Raw genomic sequence first — 20,114 nt, 5'->3', positions numbered from 1 at the left:
ATAATATACTGGACAGCCATGTTACAAAAGGTGACAAAGCTTGAAAATCAAACCTTTTCATCGATGCATTTTCTTTCATCTTTTTATACATAAAGAATAAAAATCTGTGAACAAGTGATGTATATAAATATGAATTTATTCGTGCTTTATGAAGACTTGAAAACAAACGACAAACATGACAACAAATAAAAGATTCATTTACATTTTGATGAGTGTCACATGAAAACCTACAGAGGGGAGCAGTGGGGCAGCTGCTCAAACATGAACTTCAACGCTCCTGTTAATCTAAAAAGGTGTGTGTGTGTGTGTGGGGAACAAGTGCTGCCATTTATATGTATTTTATCTGCCATAAATGGAGACTGTATGCTTTTCACTTTTTTCCTTTCTTTCCTTTTTGGGACTTTTCACTTTTTTTGGAGTATTTTGCTTCCAGGTCAGACAGGAAACTGTTGAAATTCTGCTCTCTGGACTTCTGTTTTTGCTGGGAAGAGAGAATGAAAGGACGGTTATTGAGAGAGAAACAAGTAACTCCCTAGAAATTTCATACATACATGTATGCATTTGTCACCTTTAGCATCATCACAAGACTGTCGTCTTCATCACCAAGCCCCATCTCTTTCTGCATTTCTTCTGCTTCTTGTCGCTCTCTGTCAGCCTGGAAGATCAATTGCAATCACATTACTGAGACTAACATAAGTTAAAAAGTATAAACGCTTAGAGGGCATCTTTTGGCCACCCGACAATCAAAAAAGGAAAATCTGAGCTGTGATTCTGTGGCTTTATCACCAACACACTTCTCACCCTCTTCCTGCGAGCCCTCTTCTTCTTGTCACTCTCCTTAGTAAACGCTGGAAACGCTTCGACGTCTCCGCTATCGATGGCAGCCTGGATGATGCTGCAGAGCCTGGGCTCATCTTCCTGGGAACAGCACATGGCCGATGCAGTGATGGCGTCCATATTTCCCTGGTGCTGCACGTACAGCTGGATTACGTCCTGCCGCTCCTCATCAGAGCCCTTATATTTACTCTCAAATTCAAGGATATCCTGCACTGTAATCTAGGAGATGGATGGAGAAAAATATCATGTATGGTCCAGGCAATAAAACCATGTTAATGTGCAATTTTATGATGCTGCAACAAATAAACAAATAGAAAAATGTTTCATTTGTTGTACCATCTCAGGCTTTCATTTGTTGTGCCATCTCAGGTGCAGTGACACAACATCAATCCCCAACTAATCTATACTACCTAAAATAAATTCCTGGAATACAAGTGACTCACTCAGAGTACCACATCATCGCCTGTATAACACAAAGACAAAACAACGTGTGTGACTCATTATTAAGTCATGTTATTAATAAAGAAAGCACCTGCGCTGCTCCATTACCTTGGGGAATAGCAGTCTCCAGTAGTCTTCCCAGCAGCGGTCTTGGCTCAGGACGTCAGACTCTTCATCCACCACCCCCTGCTCATCGTAAACAGCTCTCTGCTCCTTATCGCTCAGCACCGCGTACAGCTTACCCAACACCTGGAGGGGGAGAGAAACAAAGTATTACACACTTTATATGAGCAATATAAAATGGTATATGGATATGCACTAGACTTTAGATACACTGTGAGTGTTAGTTACTAGAATCAGCTTAAAAGAAACCCACATCTGCATTAGGTCTGCATTAGACATCACCTTACATCTGTAATACTTTACACCTTTACTGGACTTTGCTAATGATGATGTTGTGCTTACATATGTATATTTACACTTCATATTGCTTATATTTATGTCAGTTAGATTTTCCTGTTAAATATTAATGTCTTGCACTTGTGGTTTATCTATATGTAAATATGTGTGTGTAGTTTTCTTTTTAATAGTATGCACCATTTTGAGGACACATTTTTATGCTTGCATGATGACACTAAAGTTCTTAAATCTTGAATCTAGCTTTAGATGTTGTCAGTCTTCATCTCATGGAAGCTTTCCCTTTTATTTCTAGGGCTGTGCATTATAGGCAATGCTGCAATTAGTTAGCAGGTGTTTATACCTGGAAATATTGGTTTATGGGAAAGTTTTACTATCTGTCAGGGATTTAATCCACTGCACATGCCAAAAACACTTACATATCCATCTATTTAATCTATGCACACTTTCTTCTCTAATTTAAACAATAACGTTATATACACAATGTAATACATCAATACTGTTACACTAATTTACATCTAAAATTTGATTCCTATAGGCCTCTTCTAACCTATTGTTTCACTGCTGCTGATAACCGATTTAGGCTTTCTGAATAAGTGATACACCTGGAAATTCAGCAACACAATAAAAGGAGGGAGGTCTTTAAAAACAGACGTAAGTTACCTGTCTGTTTTGCACCTCACAGCAAATATAATAAAGCTCTTACTAAAAGGCACATAAGCAATGTATCAGTGGGAAAACTGCGTCCCAAAACATTTCTGCTTCCTTACAAATACCACAAGTGGAGGACAAAGTCTCTATGACAATAATATCTCTAGTAACTGCACAGAAAAGTTGGTGCTAAGTGTCCGTTACTCGTTGGAACTACGTCAGTTGGTTAGCCGTTAGCTAGCTACTAAAGCTAACGTTAGCTTGTTTTCATTGTATGTGTTCCAGCTAACAAGGAGGGCTGTACCTGAAACTTCTCCGTAGCCTGTGGGTCTTCAGGAGCCCGGTCCGGATGCACTTTCAGCGACACTTTGTAGTAGCTCCTCCGGATCTCTGCCTCGGTCGCCTCTTTGTTGATGCCCAGCACCTCGTACAGGTTTGAGGTCTTGAAGAGCTCCTGGCAGCGCTCGAGCAAACCCATCCTGACGGCTTTGACCGAGTCCGATAATCCGGTAAAATACTTCCTCTCACACGACTTAATGACGTTTTATAGTTACGCTTTGTGGCTAAATATTCATAAATTAAATAAGTCCTGTTTTCTGACTACCTTTTGTCGGGAATATCAATTTGGCGCGCTGGCCTGTCATACACTTCCGTACGTAGAGCGACGCGATGACGTACCTAACACAATCGCCCTCTTATTGGTTCCCGTGATCTCATACGTCAGACTTTATAATGAGGGTTTATTATGCCAGATTTTATTTTAAAATCTTTAAAAAAAAAAAAAAAAAAAAAGCATTTCTGTACAACACATAGAGGCTGGTTTCTAATATTTTCCTGATTCTAATTATTTATTTTAATATTTTAATTTGTGACCTGTAGATATTTGTGTACATAAGTAACGTATTCACTGTGCTGATTTGCTGTTTTATTACACCAAGTAACACACTAAATGTGATCAGTCTGCTGATACTCGCTTATCAGATGTTAAAAAGTTCAACAAAGCCTGGCTTAAATATAAGGATGCCTCTGGACTCTCGTGGTCCCAATTCAGATTACTATTATCAATGTTATTATTATTGTTATTATTGTTGTCAATTAATTAGAATTGATTTTATTTTTATTTTATCTCATTTATTTTATTATTATTGTTGTTTATTATTTTATTTTTATTTTATTTATTTATTTCATTATTATTGTTTATTATTTTATTTTCATTTTATTTTTTATCTATTATTATTATTATTTATTTATTTTTATTATTATTATTATTTTTATTTTTAATTGACTTCTTAGCCAGATTTAGCTATAAGAAAATTTATATCTGTTGTGCCTGGGCAGGAAACAGAGAATAAGATGTGTGTAGTCCTGACTCCATTTTAAACTCTAAACTAATCCTATACTTATCATGAACTGCTCTTGACTGAATATATTTAACACCTTACACTATCATGACTTCTTATTGTCTTACATTTTACATTTTTTCACTCAGGGCATCACATCAGTGGAATTCAGTACCACAAACAATTAGAGAGTCTCCATCATATCACTTATTTAAGTTTAATGCCAAGAAATGGCTTGTTGAGACCCAAAGATGTGAACAAGATTGTTGCTTTCAATTTTTCTAGGATACAATGAAAAGTAGCCTTTCCGCTAATTTGGGTGCATTGACATTCGTTAAAATTTTGATTAATGCACATTGTCCCTTTTCTTAAATAAGTAAGTAAATTGACACTCTGTACTCACTTAAAAAGCTGGGATTACTGCCAAAATATTGTAATGCTGTCTGAGGTAATATTTGATCTGTCTTATGCAGTGTTAGGGTTGCTATTTGGTAGATATAGATAAGTAATCACTTGAGAGCCAAGGGCCAGAGTTGTCTTAAGACAGATAATAACCTGACAAGGTAGGGCTCCTTTAAGCCATAGTCATTCTATAACAATATTTAAGACTCCCTGTAATATTTCAACTTGAGTCTTTCCAATTCTGCCCCATCAAGTTACCTAAATAAACATGTTTGATGTCCCTTTAATTAAAGGTCACATATTAGTGTGGCACTGAGCTGCACAAAGCCTCATCCTCTAAAGTCAAAGTGGAAGCTTTGGAAACAATGTGGTAGCAAGAACATCTAATTTGACAGTCAGGTTTACATACATGCATCACTCAGTCAAGAACATACAGATACCCTAGAATTTATTGGTGCGTTTGAAGCAGCACAAGAATACATCAAAGACAATGAGGCAAGTCACTAAGTATTTTTCACTGCTCCATGCGAAAGCAGAACACAAAGATACACACTGACTTTGAACTAAGCATCTGTAGATTGCACCCATCTGTGTTTATAAGCCTGTACAATATGCAGCACTGGAGATATACACTGCAACCCCCCCCCCCCCCCCCCATGTCTCAGATGTTATCCAATTATTGCCCCATCTGTTTCTGTTGCATATTTGGCACAGTCTCTGTTGTTGTTTTCGTATTGACTTTCTGTCATCGCAAACCTCGTCTGTCCTTTGTACTCCGACACATAAATAAGCACTTGGACAACTGGCACATCATTATCATGATCAACAATGAAGAACAAAATGAACAAAAGCACAAGAGTCATATTGTAAATGTTATGAACTTTTGCTGGTGTGCAGATCCGTCTCATATGCTTTTTATCCGCTTGCATGGATAGTGCAAGTGGAGTTTGAATAAAACCATTGCTCCTCCAGGGGGAATATTTCCTTGTTATGGCAACAGTCTCTCCACAACAGTCACATGGCTTCGTTCTCATGGTCAGTCTTTACAGCATGTCCATGGCCGATGCATTTTCCCCTGAACTGGGACAGTCTGAAAACCTCCTGTAGGGGGCGGCAGCTCAGCATTCCTTTCTGGTCTTCACCATCTTGCTGGCGTACTTGATAGGGATCCCCCAGCGTCTCATTAGATAGACATCAAACACATAGGCCATCCCTGGCTCCAGGCCCCCGATCACAGCTGTAGTGACGGCCCGCCGAGGATTCAGCTCCTGGAAATACTTGCAGAGAACCCTCTCGGTGTCAGAGCGGGACTCTGGCCCAAGACAGGGTGCAGTGAGAGCTGATGCACCCCCTGCCTCTGCTTCACGGTCTCCCAGCTTCCTGCGGTACACGCAGTACAGGCTTCTCTCCTCTGTGCCCATCCAGGCCAGTGTGACACTGTTGCAACCACGCAACCGGTTGAAGGATTTTATCTGCAAGGTGGACGGCAGAGATGGGACCCCTCTGCGGTGGTAGGCTGAGGAGGTCTGCATTTTGACTGAGGCCATCAGACCTCCTGGTAGAGCTGGGTCTGCAGCAGCGGAGATCTGGCCTGCGGTAGTTCCTTCTCTCTCCAAGTGGATGAGATAGGACGGACTTCCCTGGAGCCAAATGTGCACTAAATCGCCCCCTACAGCCTGGGAGGTCAACACCTGACCCTTACTTGACACAGTGACCTTGACCTTTTCACCTCCACCGCAGCTCTGCAAGGTGAGGAGGCCGCTCTGCTGCCAGCCCCGAGGACGGAAACTGAAGAACTGCTCTGAGTTGGAGCCTCTGTCGTGGAAGGTCACCCACCTCAGCTCCCCTTCTCTTAGCGTGACAATCGCCGGCCGAGCCTCCTCGTGCGTTCGAGCAAATGTCCCCTTGTATGCCATGCTGGTCCCGTTCAGCCTGTCGATCACAAAGACGTCAAAGTAATACTGGGTGTCAGGCAGGAGCTCCGAGACGGTGCAAACACTCTCCGTCCCCTGACACACACACTGGAGATCAGCAAACTCATCAGTGAGGGAGGAAGGTGGCCTCTGGGGTTCAGGATAAGAGTCCCACTGCTGCCACCACCACTCTTTCAATATCGGCCACGCCGTCACTCTCCTCCTCTCCTTCTTCTCTTGTATCTGGTCTTTCTTTTTCCTTAAATTTTCCTGTGCAGCACATAGACTGGGGTAGTTTTGCTGAGCGTTGACGAGGACACAGTAATCATAACTCTTCTGCGTCTGCGGGAGACTGGTGATGGAGGTGCTGGGTGCCCAGCTGAGAGTGACACTGGTCATGCCTACACCTAATGTGTGAACTCGTGGGTCAGCTGGGAGCAGAGGGAATACACCCCCGGGCCCCAGGCCTTCATGGAGGTACACTGTAGCTCTGGTGTTCTGCTGTTTGGAGCGTAGCCTCAGGATGTAGATGGAAGCGTGGGGATTGGAAGGACCGCTGTAGGTGTCAACTGCACTGCCTGTGAAGCTGTGCATTTTCTCCTCAGTCCCAGGACCTCGCCACCAAACCTCAGGCATACTCTTTTTGGTGCTCCCTGTGAGGAAATGAAAATAAAATGAAAACTTATTTATGAACATGTAATTGATCAGTGAGTTTTCCTTTTTGTTGCTTCACTCAGATGTTTGAGCTTCACTGTGGAGAATTTGACACTAGACAATCTCGGAACCCATCGGTCATTGTCTGGAGATGATAAAGCCTCTGGGGACAGCGGCCAATATCTTGGGAGATCCAGTGTAACCAGCGAATATCCGAGCCAAGACTTCCTCTTTCGTGCGCTGCTAATTGCTGACAGTAACAAATTGAGACAAGGTTTTGGCTCATCTCTTTAAACATATGTCTGCATATGAATACAGGTACTTTACCAAAAAGGTAACAAAAATGGGTCCTGAGATTGCATTTCTGCCAATGTATTCCATCTCTTTTGGTCTCCACATGGACTGTTTACCTGTGGGCAACCAAAGCCCGCCCAAACATGATTGGTCAATACTACAAACGGAAACCAGAACGCTTCCAATACCAAAATATTGTAGTGTTACCTACAGATTGTGCATATACAAAGATATCTTTTTATTGAGCTTAGACACTAGAAGGCCATCTTCACAGTCATCTGATGAAAGGTGAAAGTGTCTCTGTTGTCGCCTTAAAGGTCCAGTGCGCGAGTGAATTACAGTGTCCAAGTGTTTTTTCTTTAGTGTATTATCACCTGGAAATAAGAATAGTTGGGTTTTCGTTACTTTGGAACAAGCTGTTTTTATATATATTAGGAGCAGGTGTTGGTCCACAGAGTCTGCCATGTTGCACTGCCATATTTCTACAGTAGCCCAGAAAGGACAAACTAAACTCTGACTCTAGATAGAGCCATTTGTGTTTTCACGTTAGCCTGTGTACTTAGAAGCCCGTCTGCGATGTAAGTGCTGGAAAAAAACAGATTTTTTAAACATGAAACTTTGTAGGAGCTCTGAATTAATCTAGAAAGGAATGGATCTTTAAAGATTTTTTTAAAGAAGGATTCATTAGTTTTGGGATGGTTTAGATTTTTGCATTGTCAAATGTTTTTGGTTAGTGTTTTGGGATATTACTTCATCTTTCATCTTCTAACCGCTTCATCCTCTTGAGGGTCGCGGGGGGGCTGGAGCCTATCCCAGCTGACATTGGGCGAGAGGCAGGGTACACCCTGGACAGGTCGCCAGACTATCGCAGGGCTGACACATAGAGACAAACAACGCTTCATGCTCACATTCACACCTATGGACAATTTAGAGTTATCAATTAACCCAGTCCCCAATCTGCATGTCTTTGGACTGTGGGAGGAAGCCGGAGTGCCCGGAGAGAACCCACGCTGACACGGGGAGAACATGCAAACTCCGCACAGAAGGGCTCCCACGCCCGGGATCGAACCGGCAACCCTCTTGCTGTGAGGCGAGAGTGCTAACCACCACACCACCGTGCCGCCCTTGGGATATTACTATTTATTTATTTTATTAATACATAATACGACGTATTTTTAGATCTCAGTGAATCTTTTGTTGGCGTGTCAGTTAACCGGCTCCGCCTCAGCCTCTCAGCAACTTTTAGTTTGTTTCCTGCGGTCACTACAAACTGTTATATTCAGTGCTTTTAACAGGCTCAGTTGCTGGGTCCATTTGTGTTGGAGAGGAGAAGACGTCTGTGGATAATTCGGCTCCGCCTCCAGTGCACATACACTGACAGCAGAGTTTTCAGTCGAGCGGGAGATATATTGCATAAGTAGTTTAACTTTAAAAAAAAAAAATATTTGCTGCAGCAGTTTAGAATAAAGTTAAGGGAAGTGTTGCAATTCAGTGAGCAGCAACTGTAACTGAACAAAGACCATAATTCTCTCTCTGTTCTGTCTCCTGGTACGTGCACACAGTTATACATGTGTAGGAGTGCACAATGTATTTCACTTTTAAAAGGATTTTGGGGGGAACAGAACACATAGGCTCTGCAAATTACATAAAACAATGAACAATAAACAGAGCGCACGAAAGCTGGCCGATATAAAGAAAATCCTAAACACAGATAAATAAACACGATGTCAACTGCCACTTCAAAAACAGCCGCCAGTGTTTTCATTCATGTCTAAAGTGTTGTCGTTTTGAAGTACACACTCATCACTTAAATGACGCAACTGGCAAATAAACCTGGTGAAAAGAAAAAAATCTGTCAGCGCTCGTCTTCACTGTTCATCGCTTCTGGAGATGAGAAATCGCTCCTCAAATGAGACCAAATGTTACAGAATCAAAGTGAATAATTCAGGCTGGTGATGGGGACCCACGAGCTCAGGGTCTGAATGATTCATGCGTCATTTTATAACTTCATAATGTTATTTTACCATGTAGAGGAGCTTGTTTGGTTAACCTGGAGCACTCCGAGGCATATTTTCTTTTCCAAAAATCTGTGACTCTTTAGGTTTGAAATTCGATTACTTTGATTTACTTTGAGCACTTTTTGCACTGACTTCAGTTTGAAGCCATTTTTTAAACTCTGCTGCTCCGTAGTGTGTTTTAACCTCCTGGGCTTATTTGATTTGTTTAGACTGTGAAGCACAAAATACTGCAGACTAAGGAGCTGAGGAGTTTTATTTTATTGTTTATTCAATGTTTGAATCAGGAGTTGGCAGCCCCCTTTTCGGTTGATGTTTGCTTGTGAGTTTTATGAGATTTTCAAATCCAAGGCCTCGTATAAAATTTATGGCCATGTGACAACCAGATATGATCACACTCACTGTCTCTGTTCTGTCAGAGATAGTGGGTGGCATTTAGGAAGAATGTACAGCATTTTCTGTGCTTTGAATTTAACCAAACAGCTACGATGTGCTGATAAGAAGACGGAGGATGACAATAGTAGTATCTGTCTCATCTTCCTGAGAATTTGTGACAAAGCAATTTGGAGATGATCGCTTTTCATAAAACAGAGGTCTCAGCTGTGATATGATTGGTCAAAGAGAATCACTTTATTGGTCCATAAATGTGATATCACTGCAAACACCAAAGACAAACAAGCAATGCAAAAACTATAAATATATATATATACCTTATATGACTTCATCTACTTTGGAAGCTAAATGGTGTCCAACAGTACCCAAAAGCGATTTTTTTGGCTTAGGGAATCCTGTTTTAGTGCTGTATGGCACCCATGTTTCAAAGTTGCTATACAGAACTTTAGTCAAATACTGCTGTATAGAACCAACAGAGGTGTCATAAAGCACCATGCTGTTTATACTTTTTTAACCTGGGAGGCCTTTAAATGATGCCAGATAATACCATTGATGTGTAAATATGCTTCTAAATGATGACTTTTACTTAAATTATGTATGATTACTAATCATTTCTTATGAGTTTCTGGCTTTAAAGATTCAGAATCCTTTACGAAATGCTCATTGAGAGACACAAAAAGTTTCCCTTCTCAAACCTGGAATATTTCTGTGCACAGGCAAAAAGGTTGAGAGCCACTGCTCAGCTCAACTCAACTCAACTCAACTCAACTCAACTCAACTCAATACAGAGGCCTAAAAAGTTCTCTACTGGCTCTTCAGCTTACTTACTTTATTCTACTGGGAAAAGAACCAGTAAAGAACCCTCTAGAGCAGTGGTTCCCAACTGGTGGGTCGCGGTCCAAAAGTGGGTCGGGGATCCATTATGAATGGAGAACAAGTGACTCGCAAACATGTCAAGGTTGTAAAAAAACACTTTATTTCGAAGTGCGGTGAATTTCCAGCACAGAGCTTTTATTTTGAAGTGCCATTTCCTGCTGTAGAGTTTGTGACTAACTGACATCTACTCAACAGAGACAGCAAATTAGCTTGATGTGATGCTGTATATTTTAAACTGTGTGGACCTTGACTTATGATGTGTCACGGCAACACGATGCAAATTTTCACGTCATCTTATGCCAGAATATTTTGTGTTGACTCGCTTCATACGTGTGAAAAACTCATACGTCAAAACGTCATACATGCATGAAATCGTTGGATCGATGAATGAATATTCCGCCGGTATGTTTTTGGCGTCATACATCCCCAAAGGATCTCTATGCTGATTGGCTCTTGCGGCACGAACTGGTCGCTGAAGTTCAGATTTTTCAGCTCTTGCTAATAAGTGTATAATGCAAAAATGAGCTACTTGCCTAATTCGTACTGCTTAATTTGTGTATTTTGCATCATTTGCATCACCTTCATTGCACCGCACATCTTTACATTGACTTTACATGTAATTCACTCACGCAAATAGTTTTATTTGTGTGCGATGTGAACGCAACGTAAAGAGCAATCTGGACCCAGTGGCTGGGAACCACTGCTTTAAAGCCACAGTGTGTAGGAATTTCTCCCATCTAACGTTGAAATCATATATTGTATTCAAACGGATAGCGCACTCTAGCGTCTTACTGTTTCAAACACGTATTGCAACAACTGTAGTCGCTGTGTACCAAAAAGCTATGATAACACTGATGAAACCATGTCATCCGATACTACATGGAGTATTCATTCAGGCTCCTACACAGACACACGTGACGCGAGTTGACAAACCCCCTCCTCACCATGCTGGCTGTGTTTACAACGTAGGACTGTTGGGGCGGATCTAAATTGAAACAAACCAGTCACGTCTTGTCCTTTGACAACTGACAAGTGGCTCAACCTCACACACCTCATCCCCCTCCTCGTATTACTGTGCCGCCAACAGCTGTTCGTGGCCAGCGGCACTACTGCTGCATAACAAAGTCCCACTCTTTGAGCATAATGCAGGATCATGTATTATGCAGCATCACGGGAGACGGAATCCTTGTCGCCAAGAATGTGCAAAAGGGAATCAAAAAGGCAGCTTGACCGGCAAATTCAAAAAAACAAGGGTCAGCATTGGGGTTGCCTTTCCCAGGTGGAGAGAGCTGCTGAAGGAGAAAGGTAATACAATCACAGGCCAGCGCTAACAGTGGGTAACAGCGGCGCAGTGATGTGAGGAGAGGGATGAGGCTGTTAGCGACTGGCCGCTAACAGCGGCTAACAGCAGCGCAGTGATGCGAGGAGAGGGATGAGGCTGTTAGCGACTGGCCGCTAACAGTCACCTTCGTTTTTTTAATTCGCCAGTCACGTTGCCTTTTCTATTCCCTTTTGCGCTTTCTTGGCGACAAGGATTCCGTCTCCCATGATGCTGAATATGCATGATCCTGCATTATGCTCAAAGAGTGGGACTTTGTTTCAGATTTGCCAGGGTAGTAGCGAAGCGCCTCTTGCTCCTCTCCTTCGGCTCTTCAGTCACGCAGTGCTGGCCAGGCTCTCAACGAAAACGCCGAAGGCGGTGCTGTATATCCCTTGCTGGCGGGTGTATTCTCAAGATGGCGAAACGTAATGGAACCTACCCGCACAATGTACAAACAAATCCGAAATTCTCCTTTTACGAGAAGAAGTCAGATTATTGGTGGAGGTAATAGTACACCAGTAATGACATATTTATGAATGCAGACATCAATTTTTGCCAATAAACAACTGAAAATGTTACACGGTGTCCCTTTAAAGAACCATACAGGGTCTTATAAAGCTCTTATTGTGATCACGGTGCTCTGAAGCACCTCAACCCATGCCCAAGAACTGCTAAGGAACCAACATTTTTCTGTGTGTCATAGTTTGATCGCCTTTACTACTGTACTACAACTTCTCCTGGTTCAAAAAGTAAACTCTTCTGCAAACACAAAGTTAAGTAAGATTAGAATCTTTGCCCTCTATTAAATCCCCTATCTGTTATATGGTGATGATAATATCTAATTGATCGTCTCAGCCAGATGCAGTGATGATCTTGTGTCTGAAGGTGCAGGTCGTGGTCTTACTGTTCACTCACACTGCAGTTTCTTGAGGGGTTTGTCCTTCAAGGTGCGGGCTGCCAAGCTCCACTCAATGGGGAGGTCACAGGGGCTGACAGTCACCGACATCGCTGGAGCCTTCTTCTTCAGTGTGAAGTATAGCCTGTGGAGAAACACCAAAAGATAACCACCAAAAAAAAAAGAGAAGTTGTTTGATTCATCACAGGGAAAGTCAAAAAGATAACATCCTGTTTCAATCCAGCTGCAAGGTGACGGATGGGTAGATATCTTCCAGTGCATACTGTGCAACATCCTTTCATTTTGCTGGACGATTTGCAGATACGGTGGGCTGGCTGTAATTTTCTTTTTCGGAAAGCTTGAAAATTTCTACGCTGCAGCCACTGCCAGTCGCTGTCTTTCCATTTGCCTACATGCTGATCAGTCACTTGATAGCAGATCAGGAGAGGTGACCTGGGATTCAGATGATAAGGCTGCACTGACAGTTTCAGATGGATATCTGCCTGTTTGCTGAAACTATCTGGGATCGTGCTTGGCATAGAAACTATGATGTACCTTATTGTGAGCAGATGTGGACAGTGTTCTTGCATGATGGATTACAGATTTGCATATGAAATGGCAGTAAAAGGACACTTAACATTCATGCTGCAGTGGTCTGGTCTTATTTTAAAACGATCACTGTTAACTCATGTTGAACTGTTCACCTCCACAAGGATGCCGTCTGTCTCTTTCAAACCCAAACAGTTATGTAACATGTCATTTCTTCACAGCTAGTTACCCTCCGTGAAAATGAAGGAAGTGCACGGTTATTTGTTAATAAATATTTGCTCTCCCTCCTTACAAACATCATTATTCATGATTCTGTGCAGATGGCGGTTGTTTCCAAACAGATGTGCGACACTGTCATTCTCAAGGGCGCTTTGCGGCTTATTTAATAGAGTGATTAATTTCTGAATCAGTGTTTTCTCTCCATTATTTGCCGTGTGGTTCTGCATGACTGCACTGGTGGACAGACTGCAGCACACAGGGAGATGCATTTCGCAATTTTCGGCTCCCAGTTTCAGAAAGCAAGCACTGGCACTGGTGTGCAGGGTTCAGGCCAAATGGGCTCCACTTCCTCTCGCTCACGCTACAGTGGTGCTGGAATCAGCCACTGTCTCCACAAAGGTGGTTGGTGGATGGCTGGTGACTTGTTATTGAAGTGGAAACAAGGGCAAAGCTGATGAGCGGGCCTCAAGGTTGAGGCGTCGTTTAGCGTGGCGTTGAGTTTCAAAAACATCTTTACTGACTTCACTTTTCGTGCACTGATGATCACAGCCAGTGGTGGAAAGTACTTTGACTCAAGTGTTGTACTAAAATACAGTTTTGAGGTATTTTCCATTCTCTATACAGTACATTATATTATATTATATTTCTGCTCTCCTCATTCCTTGTTCTACTTCTCCACCACTCCGATCATCAAATCTCTGCCTTTTATCCATCTTCAATCCAGCTGCAAAACAAAATGTGATTGTGCATTTGCTGTTTTAGCCCAAACTCTCTGGAACCAGCTTCCCCAATCTGTCAGGTTTGCTGAATCTTTGGTCTGTTTTATGCAGCCTCTAAAAACCCACTGTTATATAGGCAAGCACTTCTACAGCATATAGCTTCATCACTGTCTTATGTGCTTGTATGTTTCAGTTTCATCCATCTTTTATTGTGCTGTGTTTTATATTGTAACTCATGTTATTTCATTTATTCACTCATTTATGTCTTTTCCATGTGTGTGTGAAGCAGTTTGTAACTGTGTGTTTTAAAAAGCGCTCCAGAGCACTTTGTCAGGAGTGTTGAACACTCTTGATGAAGGTCCAGGAGGACCGAAACGTTAGTGTTACTAATGAATCGTGAAGCTGTTCAAAGACTCAAGTGATATTTTCCAATGCCCCTGCATCTGAGACAGCTGGACGTGTGAATATCTTTCTTCAAACTACAAGAAAGTGCCCCCCAAAAAGTTCTACGTAATTACTTTTGCTTCACCATTTTTCAGAGGGAAATATTGTATTTTTAACTTCAGTTACTTTTTACTTTGCAGATTAATTAATCAAAGTTTATTAGCAGATAGCCCCTTGAGATGAACCATCTCATTTTCAAGGGGGTCTGGCATAAAACATACAACATGCTTCGTTACAATGGACACAATCACAACATAAAACAAACATGCACAGCTCACATTTACCGACCCACCCCCAACATCATTCCCATAAGCCCGCAATACCCTCACATAATGAAAGGGATGTAAATGCCACAGGACACCTGGAGCATCAATACACTCCTACTACTGCTACTCTTCTTCTTCTAATTAATTCTATTTTGTATCATTAATTCTAGTTGATAACAGAAAATAAAACCAACAAATGAAGTGTAATGTATTATTATTATTATTATTATTATTATACAATGTAAGAAAAGGCTTCATTGATCCAGGGGGTGTATTCACAAGCTACCCAGCAGTATACAGTTTAAAGTAATTAAAGTTAGACCCACCTTTACTAGCTGCAAAATTAAAGTATAACTGCTTTTATTACCTTATTTTGATGCTTATACCTTTGTGTGGTAGTTTTGGTAGTAAAATTAAAATAATATGAATATTAGGGGCGGCTGTGACTCAGGAAGTAGAGTGGTCATCTACCAACTGGAAGGTCAGTCCTCACAGTCTACATATTGAAGTGTCTTTGGGTGAGATACTGCTCCTGATGGCTGTGAGTGAATGTTTATTTGATGAGCAGGTGTATGGTAGCCACCAGTGTATGAATGTGTGTGTGTGAATATTCCAAATCATGTCTCCTATTGATCCAGATTGACGAACACTGAAAGTTCTCATTAGTTGCGGCCCTAATGGCAACCAACAACTCGATCCAATGAACGTGTATTCCCTCGTACCTTCCCCCCATCCCATCTGTTACCCTACCTGCGAGTTCGTCCTTTGGGAAGAGTAACAGAGGTGATCTTTCCCTCTGGGAACCATGTGGTTGGGCGAAGGGGCACCTCGTTCTCAGGTGCCAGGGCAGAGTGCACCCGGGGCCACGGAGAGCCACAAAACAGTGCCAAAGCTGCACCGAGACACCAGGACAGGGACATGAGTGCCATCGCTGCTTCTCGCTGTCTGTCTCTTTTACTCTTTGACTTTCCTCAGTCGCCGTGTCTTGGATTTCTCCCGGGGCTCTGAGAACGCATGTTGGAAAGGTCAAGAACATCAATCAGAGCTCATCAGCAACACACATACACACACACATATGGTAATGCACTTAAACACACTTGTTAAATTTCTACTGTACCATTCACACAGACACTAAAGAGCTGTAGCGGCTGATGATTCATTGATATGAAGAAACATCCTATCCTATTCAGACAGAATTATTCATGCGGTGGAATAGAAATTGCCATGCTATATTACTCTGGGATGTGTGTGTATAGCACAGCTTGACACTCACTGTAAAAAATCGCACTACTTTTCAAAGTGAGAAGTGGGTTGCTAATACCACTCTGAAGTCAATGCCTTTACATCTACATTTCTATTTTTAGTCTGGGGGGGGGAGAGTTCAAATGAGCCTGTTCTCCAAAATATCTTCCATCATGGGTATTAGCAGCCATTTTATTGGGAGAGAATGACGCCATGCTGATGTGGAGAGAGGTACACAAACAACACCTGGAGGTGCTCTGATGCAGTCAGATCCAATCAGCATACATAAATGCAACGCCTAACAAGAGTTTGTATCAGATTTTTCCTCTCTTTCTCTTCGTCTTTTATTTCATTTCGTTCACACTCTATTAGTGTTTCACCGTCTTTCTCCTGCATGTGACTGTGCGTGTGTGGTTGCGATTTAGTGATAGCATAATTACAGGTCCCAGTGTTCTTCTCGCTCCCCAGAGAAAACACATTTGTTCAAAGTCACACAGTCTTCACAAACACACTCCCCGCCTTCCTCTAACAAGGTGTATTATGTCAGTGCTGTGCCCTATAGATCAGATGACAATCACAGTGGAACCACGGAGGCGGGTACAGAAGGTACATCTGAGTCTTTCGGGCCCCGGGACGCACAGACATCCAAACTCACAAACCGTCGCACAGCTACAAAGTCGCACAGAGGCGCCTGCTCATTATCCTTGCAAAGAAAGAGGGGAGTGAACGACCCATAAAGCTTTAACCGAGAGACATGCAGTGGAAGAGATTGAAATGGGAGGGAGGGAGGGAGAGGAAGGGGAGGCTGAGGAAGAGAAGGCTGTGGAAATGGAGAGCAAGAAGAGGAGGATGTTGGATCCTGGAGTAATTAGAGGGAAGGAGACGGAGAGAGGAAAAGAGGAGAAAGTGCAACTGGAAAAGAGCGGGTTGGAATCAGAAGGGAGGAAAAAAACATTATTGCCATGCAACAAGGTTGCAATGAATTGGTTTCGGTTTTTTAGCCAGACACATGAAGCTGATTGGTGTTTACTTTAGCCCCCATGTCGAATGGGTTCTAATGTGTCACATATTACCAGACGGTTGCACAACCTCACACTCCCCCTCGTTCAGTCTTGATAAAAATGAAGACGGGAGAAAAAAAAGCTTGGCGGGCTTGCTTCTTCAAAACGCACCCGCTGATAAAATATGCATACGGCTCCTCAGCAAATTATGGCCAATTGAATTTTCATAAGGCGAAAAGGCTGGGTCTTACAGAGAGAGGGAGCTTAGTGAACTTAACCACCGCCCTCTATAAATAAATACACACTCCCCTTTAAACACAGGAGCCCATGACTTTGATGGTCCCGCTCACTCTGCTCTTTTTCTCCTCTTCTTTAGATGAGTTTCCTCTTTCCATTATGTTTATCCCAGACTGTCAACTGACTGCATTTTGGGTTTTAATTAAAGATATTTCAACCCCGCTCTGTCTGTTCTTTTTCCCCTCGTTGCCTTTCTTTTTTCTGCCTGCTTTGGCCCCCTCATTTAGAAGTTGATGCAGGCTCAGTTTCAGAGGGACAGGTTGAGTGCTGTGCACTATCTGTCTGGACATTGTATTTGCTATCTTCTATCTCCCTGTGCTCTGGCAGGACCATCTGCCTTCTGTTATCTGTGGGCAGGGACAGATTAAATGGCATGGGGTGGTCCCTGCAGGATCCGTTGTCCCCCCAAACTACTGTGGGCAAAGCCCCGGCCTGTGGTTCATGGTGGGGGTTGACGAGATGATGACGGGGAAAAATGCACTGACCATGGAACCTGATAGGATTTTACGGCTGATTTTCTACCTCGCTGCGTGTGAATCTGAATATATTAACCCTGCTCCTCTCTTCCTTACTTTCATTGTCCCCTTTGTGCCTGCATCTCTCACACACTTTTACACAGTATCATGCCCTTTCTTGATGCACACTTTACATCTGCTCTTTCCCTGTGATCACTTCCCCACTCCACGGTCATACTTTTCTTTTCAAATGACAAGAAAATTATTGGTAGTCAGAGAGAAGACAGACACACTGAGCAATAAAATACACAGTTAACAGATGAGCACAGCCTTCAGACATGCTGTCAAGATGAAAACGAGTCTGCAACAAATGAAAAGTGCCCTGCATCTGTCTCAGCTTTTTTAAAAACCCTCCAGAGACCACACACACACACACTCTCTCACACACACCAGACTGATCCAGAGAAACAAGTTGCTGACTTTTACACATCCAGTTGAAATATGAGACGCTGACGCACTCTTTCTCACACACACTCATGCTCTGCAAGGACAACAACATGCATGCATGCATCCCCCTTACCTTCTCTCAGTGCACACTCTCCCTCTCCTGCGCAGGGAGTGAGGGATGGGATCAAATGAGAGAGGGAGTGAGGATGGAAGAGGAGGAGGAGGAGGAGAAGGGGATGAGAGCTGGTCGCGAGGAGAGGAGGAGCGACAGCAGGTTGCTGTCGGGTGTTCCTCTGACTCTGTCTCCCATGGGGTGCTGCTCACTCCCTGCTTCAGGAGGTGTCTCTTGCAGGGCTCAGGTGTCCCTTCAGGGCTGTCCCAGCTCCTGTGCGCCCTGGTGTGGTGTGGTGCGAGGCTCCCCAGGCACTCTTCTCACTCTCTGTCTCTCAGTCCTTCACACGTGGAGGCTTGTCCTGCTAAACACTGTGTGAGTGTGAATGTCATCCGGTCAGTGCCCCACTCCCCCCTGTCACTCCTTTTCCCTCCTCCTCCTCCTCCTGTTCTCTTCACTTGTTCCCTCTGTTTACCTCTGCCGGTAGTGAACAGAGCTCACTTGCAATTCAAATGGGCTCATGTGTGATTGTGTGTGTGTTTGTGTATCTGTATGTGCAATCTGAGAGTGAGGGAGAGAGTGGGTGAGTGTGAGGGGGCTGGTGGTGAGGTCGCTGAATGGGGGTGGTGATGAGGAGAGAGAGAGGGAGAGTTTGTGTTGTCAAGAGCAGCGTTAGGGAAAGGGGAGGAGATGTAAAAGTTAAACACATTAACCATTCTCCAGCTGGTCTGCTCTGATAGCATCTGTATTATAAGGAGGGGGCTTCAGACAGCATGTTAGAGGTGACACTGTCTTTGTGCACTTATCGCTTATTCAATCAGGTGCTCAGACTCTCTTTAAGTGAACATGTTTAAATGAAAGGACGGACTATCAGACGCTTAATGGATTTATGCAAATATATAGAGTTCTTATTTACTTAAAAACAAATTGAAAACTGTGCCATGTCGAAAAAGACATATTTTGCCATGGAACATGATGACGTAAATTAAAAGAATGAGATTTTTTTTCCAAATATAACTATAATATAACTATATTTGGTTTCTATATAACATATCATTTTCTCTACTATATCATGCTACTCAGAGCTCATATTTAGATTTAGCTACAGGATTTTATTAATGTGGTGTGTGTACTTTTTTGCCATGAAATGAGGATAACAGATCTCTTTGGGATTACAGCGGATCTGAGGGTGCTGACTGAACTAAAGTTAAGAAAACATGAGTGTAATTTTTCTTATTTTTAATAGGATAGTTGTCTTAATGTGAAAGGGGGAAGGAAAGAGGGGCGATGACATGAAGGAAATGGCCATAGGTTGGAGGTGAACCTGTAGCCACAGTGGCACGGAAAAGGCCTTTGTACATGGGGCACCTGCTCTACCAGGTGAACTAGTGGGTGCCTCATGAGTGTAATTTTGAATGTGAAAGGATGGTTTGGGGATTCAAGTTTTAAAGAAAAAATAAAATACATAATATATAGTGAATAAATAAATGCAGTTTTACCAGTATTTAATGTCTTGGTTAGCAAAATGCAGCAAAATGTCTTATCGGGTTGCTTCAGTTTTATCATATACTTATACATAAATATATATAATTTGACAGTAAACTGCAACAGGTATTTATTATTTTCAACTGATTTAATTGATGGAGGTTGAGGGATAGTTAAACTAAGTTTAAAGATGTAAATTCTTACGCAAAATTAAGCTACTAACTATTTGACATTCTGTTACATATGCTGTTGCAGCCATAATATAATTTTGTGTATTTTATTCTTACCTTCTTACACATGCAGTTATTGAACTGGGTAAGCTCCAGGGAGTGGGAATCAGGTGTGTGGGACAGGAGGCAAACAATTTTTGACCATGTTATAGAAGCATGTTGAAAAGCACAAAGTACTGGCGTGAAAAGCAGAATTTTC

The 20,114-nt window shown here is 42.5% G+C and overlaps 2 protein-coding genes across 3 annotated transcripts; both read right to left on the bottom strand.

Annotated features, from left to right (window-relative positions):
* Positions 1–182: 182 nt before the first annotated feature.
* Positions 183–2,996, bottom strand: dnajc9 (DnaJ (Hsp40) homolog, subfamily C, member 9). The gene is made up of 5 exons (XM_049600277.1): positions 2,651–2,996; positions 1,387–1,527; positions 802–1,056; positions 569–655; positions 183–481 (listed from the first exon to the last, which is right to left on the bottom strand). Exons 1-5 carry the CDS (start codon positions 2,822–2,824, stop codon positions 371–373), a joined length of 768 nt encoding a protein of 255 aa, XP_049456234.1. The 5' UTR covers positions 2,825–2,996; the 3' UTR covers positions 183–370.
* Positions 2,997–4,760: 1,764 nt separating this feature from the next.
* On the bottom strand, positions 4,761–19,995 carry ndnfl (neuron-derived neurotrophic factor, like). Of its 2 annotated transcripts, XM_049600524.1 has the most exons (5): positions 19,973–19,995; positions 18,222–18,564; positions 15,397–15,650; positions 12,470–12,594; positions 4,761–6,654 (listed from the first exon to the last, which is right to left on the bottom strand). In XM_049600524.1, exons 3-5 carry the CDS (start codon positions 15,573–15,575, stop codon positions 5,207–5,209), a joined length of 1,752 nt encoding a protein of 583 aa, XP_049456481.1. In that variant the 5' UTR covers positions 15,576–15,650; positions 18,222–18,564; positions 19,973–19,995; the 3' UTR covers positions 4,761–5,206. The 2 variants fall into 2 exon arrangements, with proteins under 2 accessions (XP_049456481.1, XP_049456480.1); XM_049600523.1 differs by lacking the exon at positions 19,973–19,995 and having other exon boundaries at positions 18,222–18,587.
* Between the last annotated feature and the right edge of the window lie 119 nt (positions 19,996–20,114).

This window comes from Epinephelus fuscoguttatus, linkage group LG16, assembly GCF_011397635.1.
Source record: "Epinephelus fuscoguttatus linkage group LG16, E.fuscoguttatus.final_Chr_v1".
Lineage (NCBI taxonomy): Eukaryota > Metazoa > Chordata > Actinopteri > Perciformes > Serranidae > Epinephelus > Epinephelus fuscoguttatus.
This window is presented reverse-complemented; position numbering and strand designations above follow the sequence as displayed.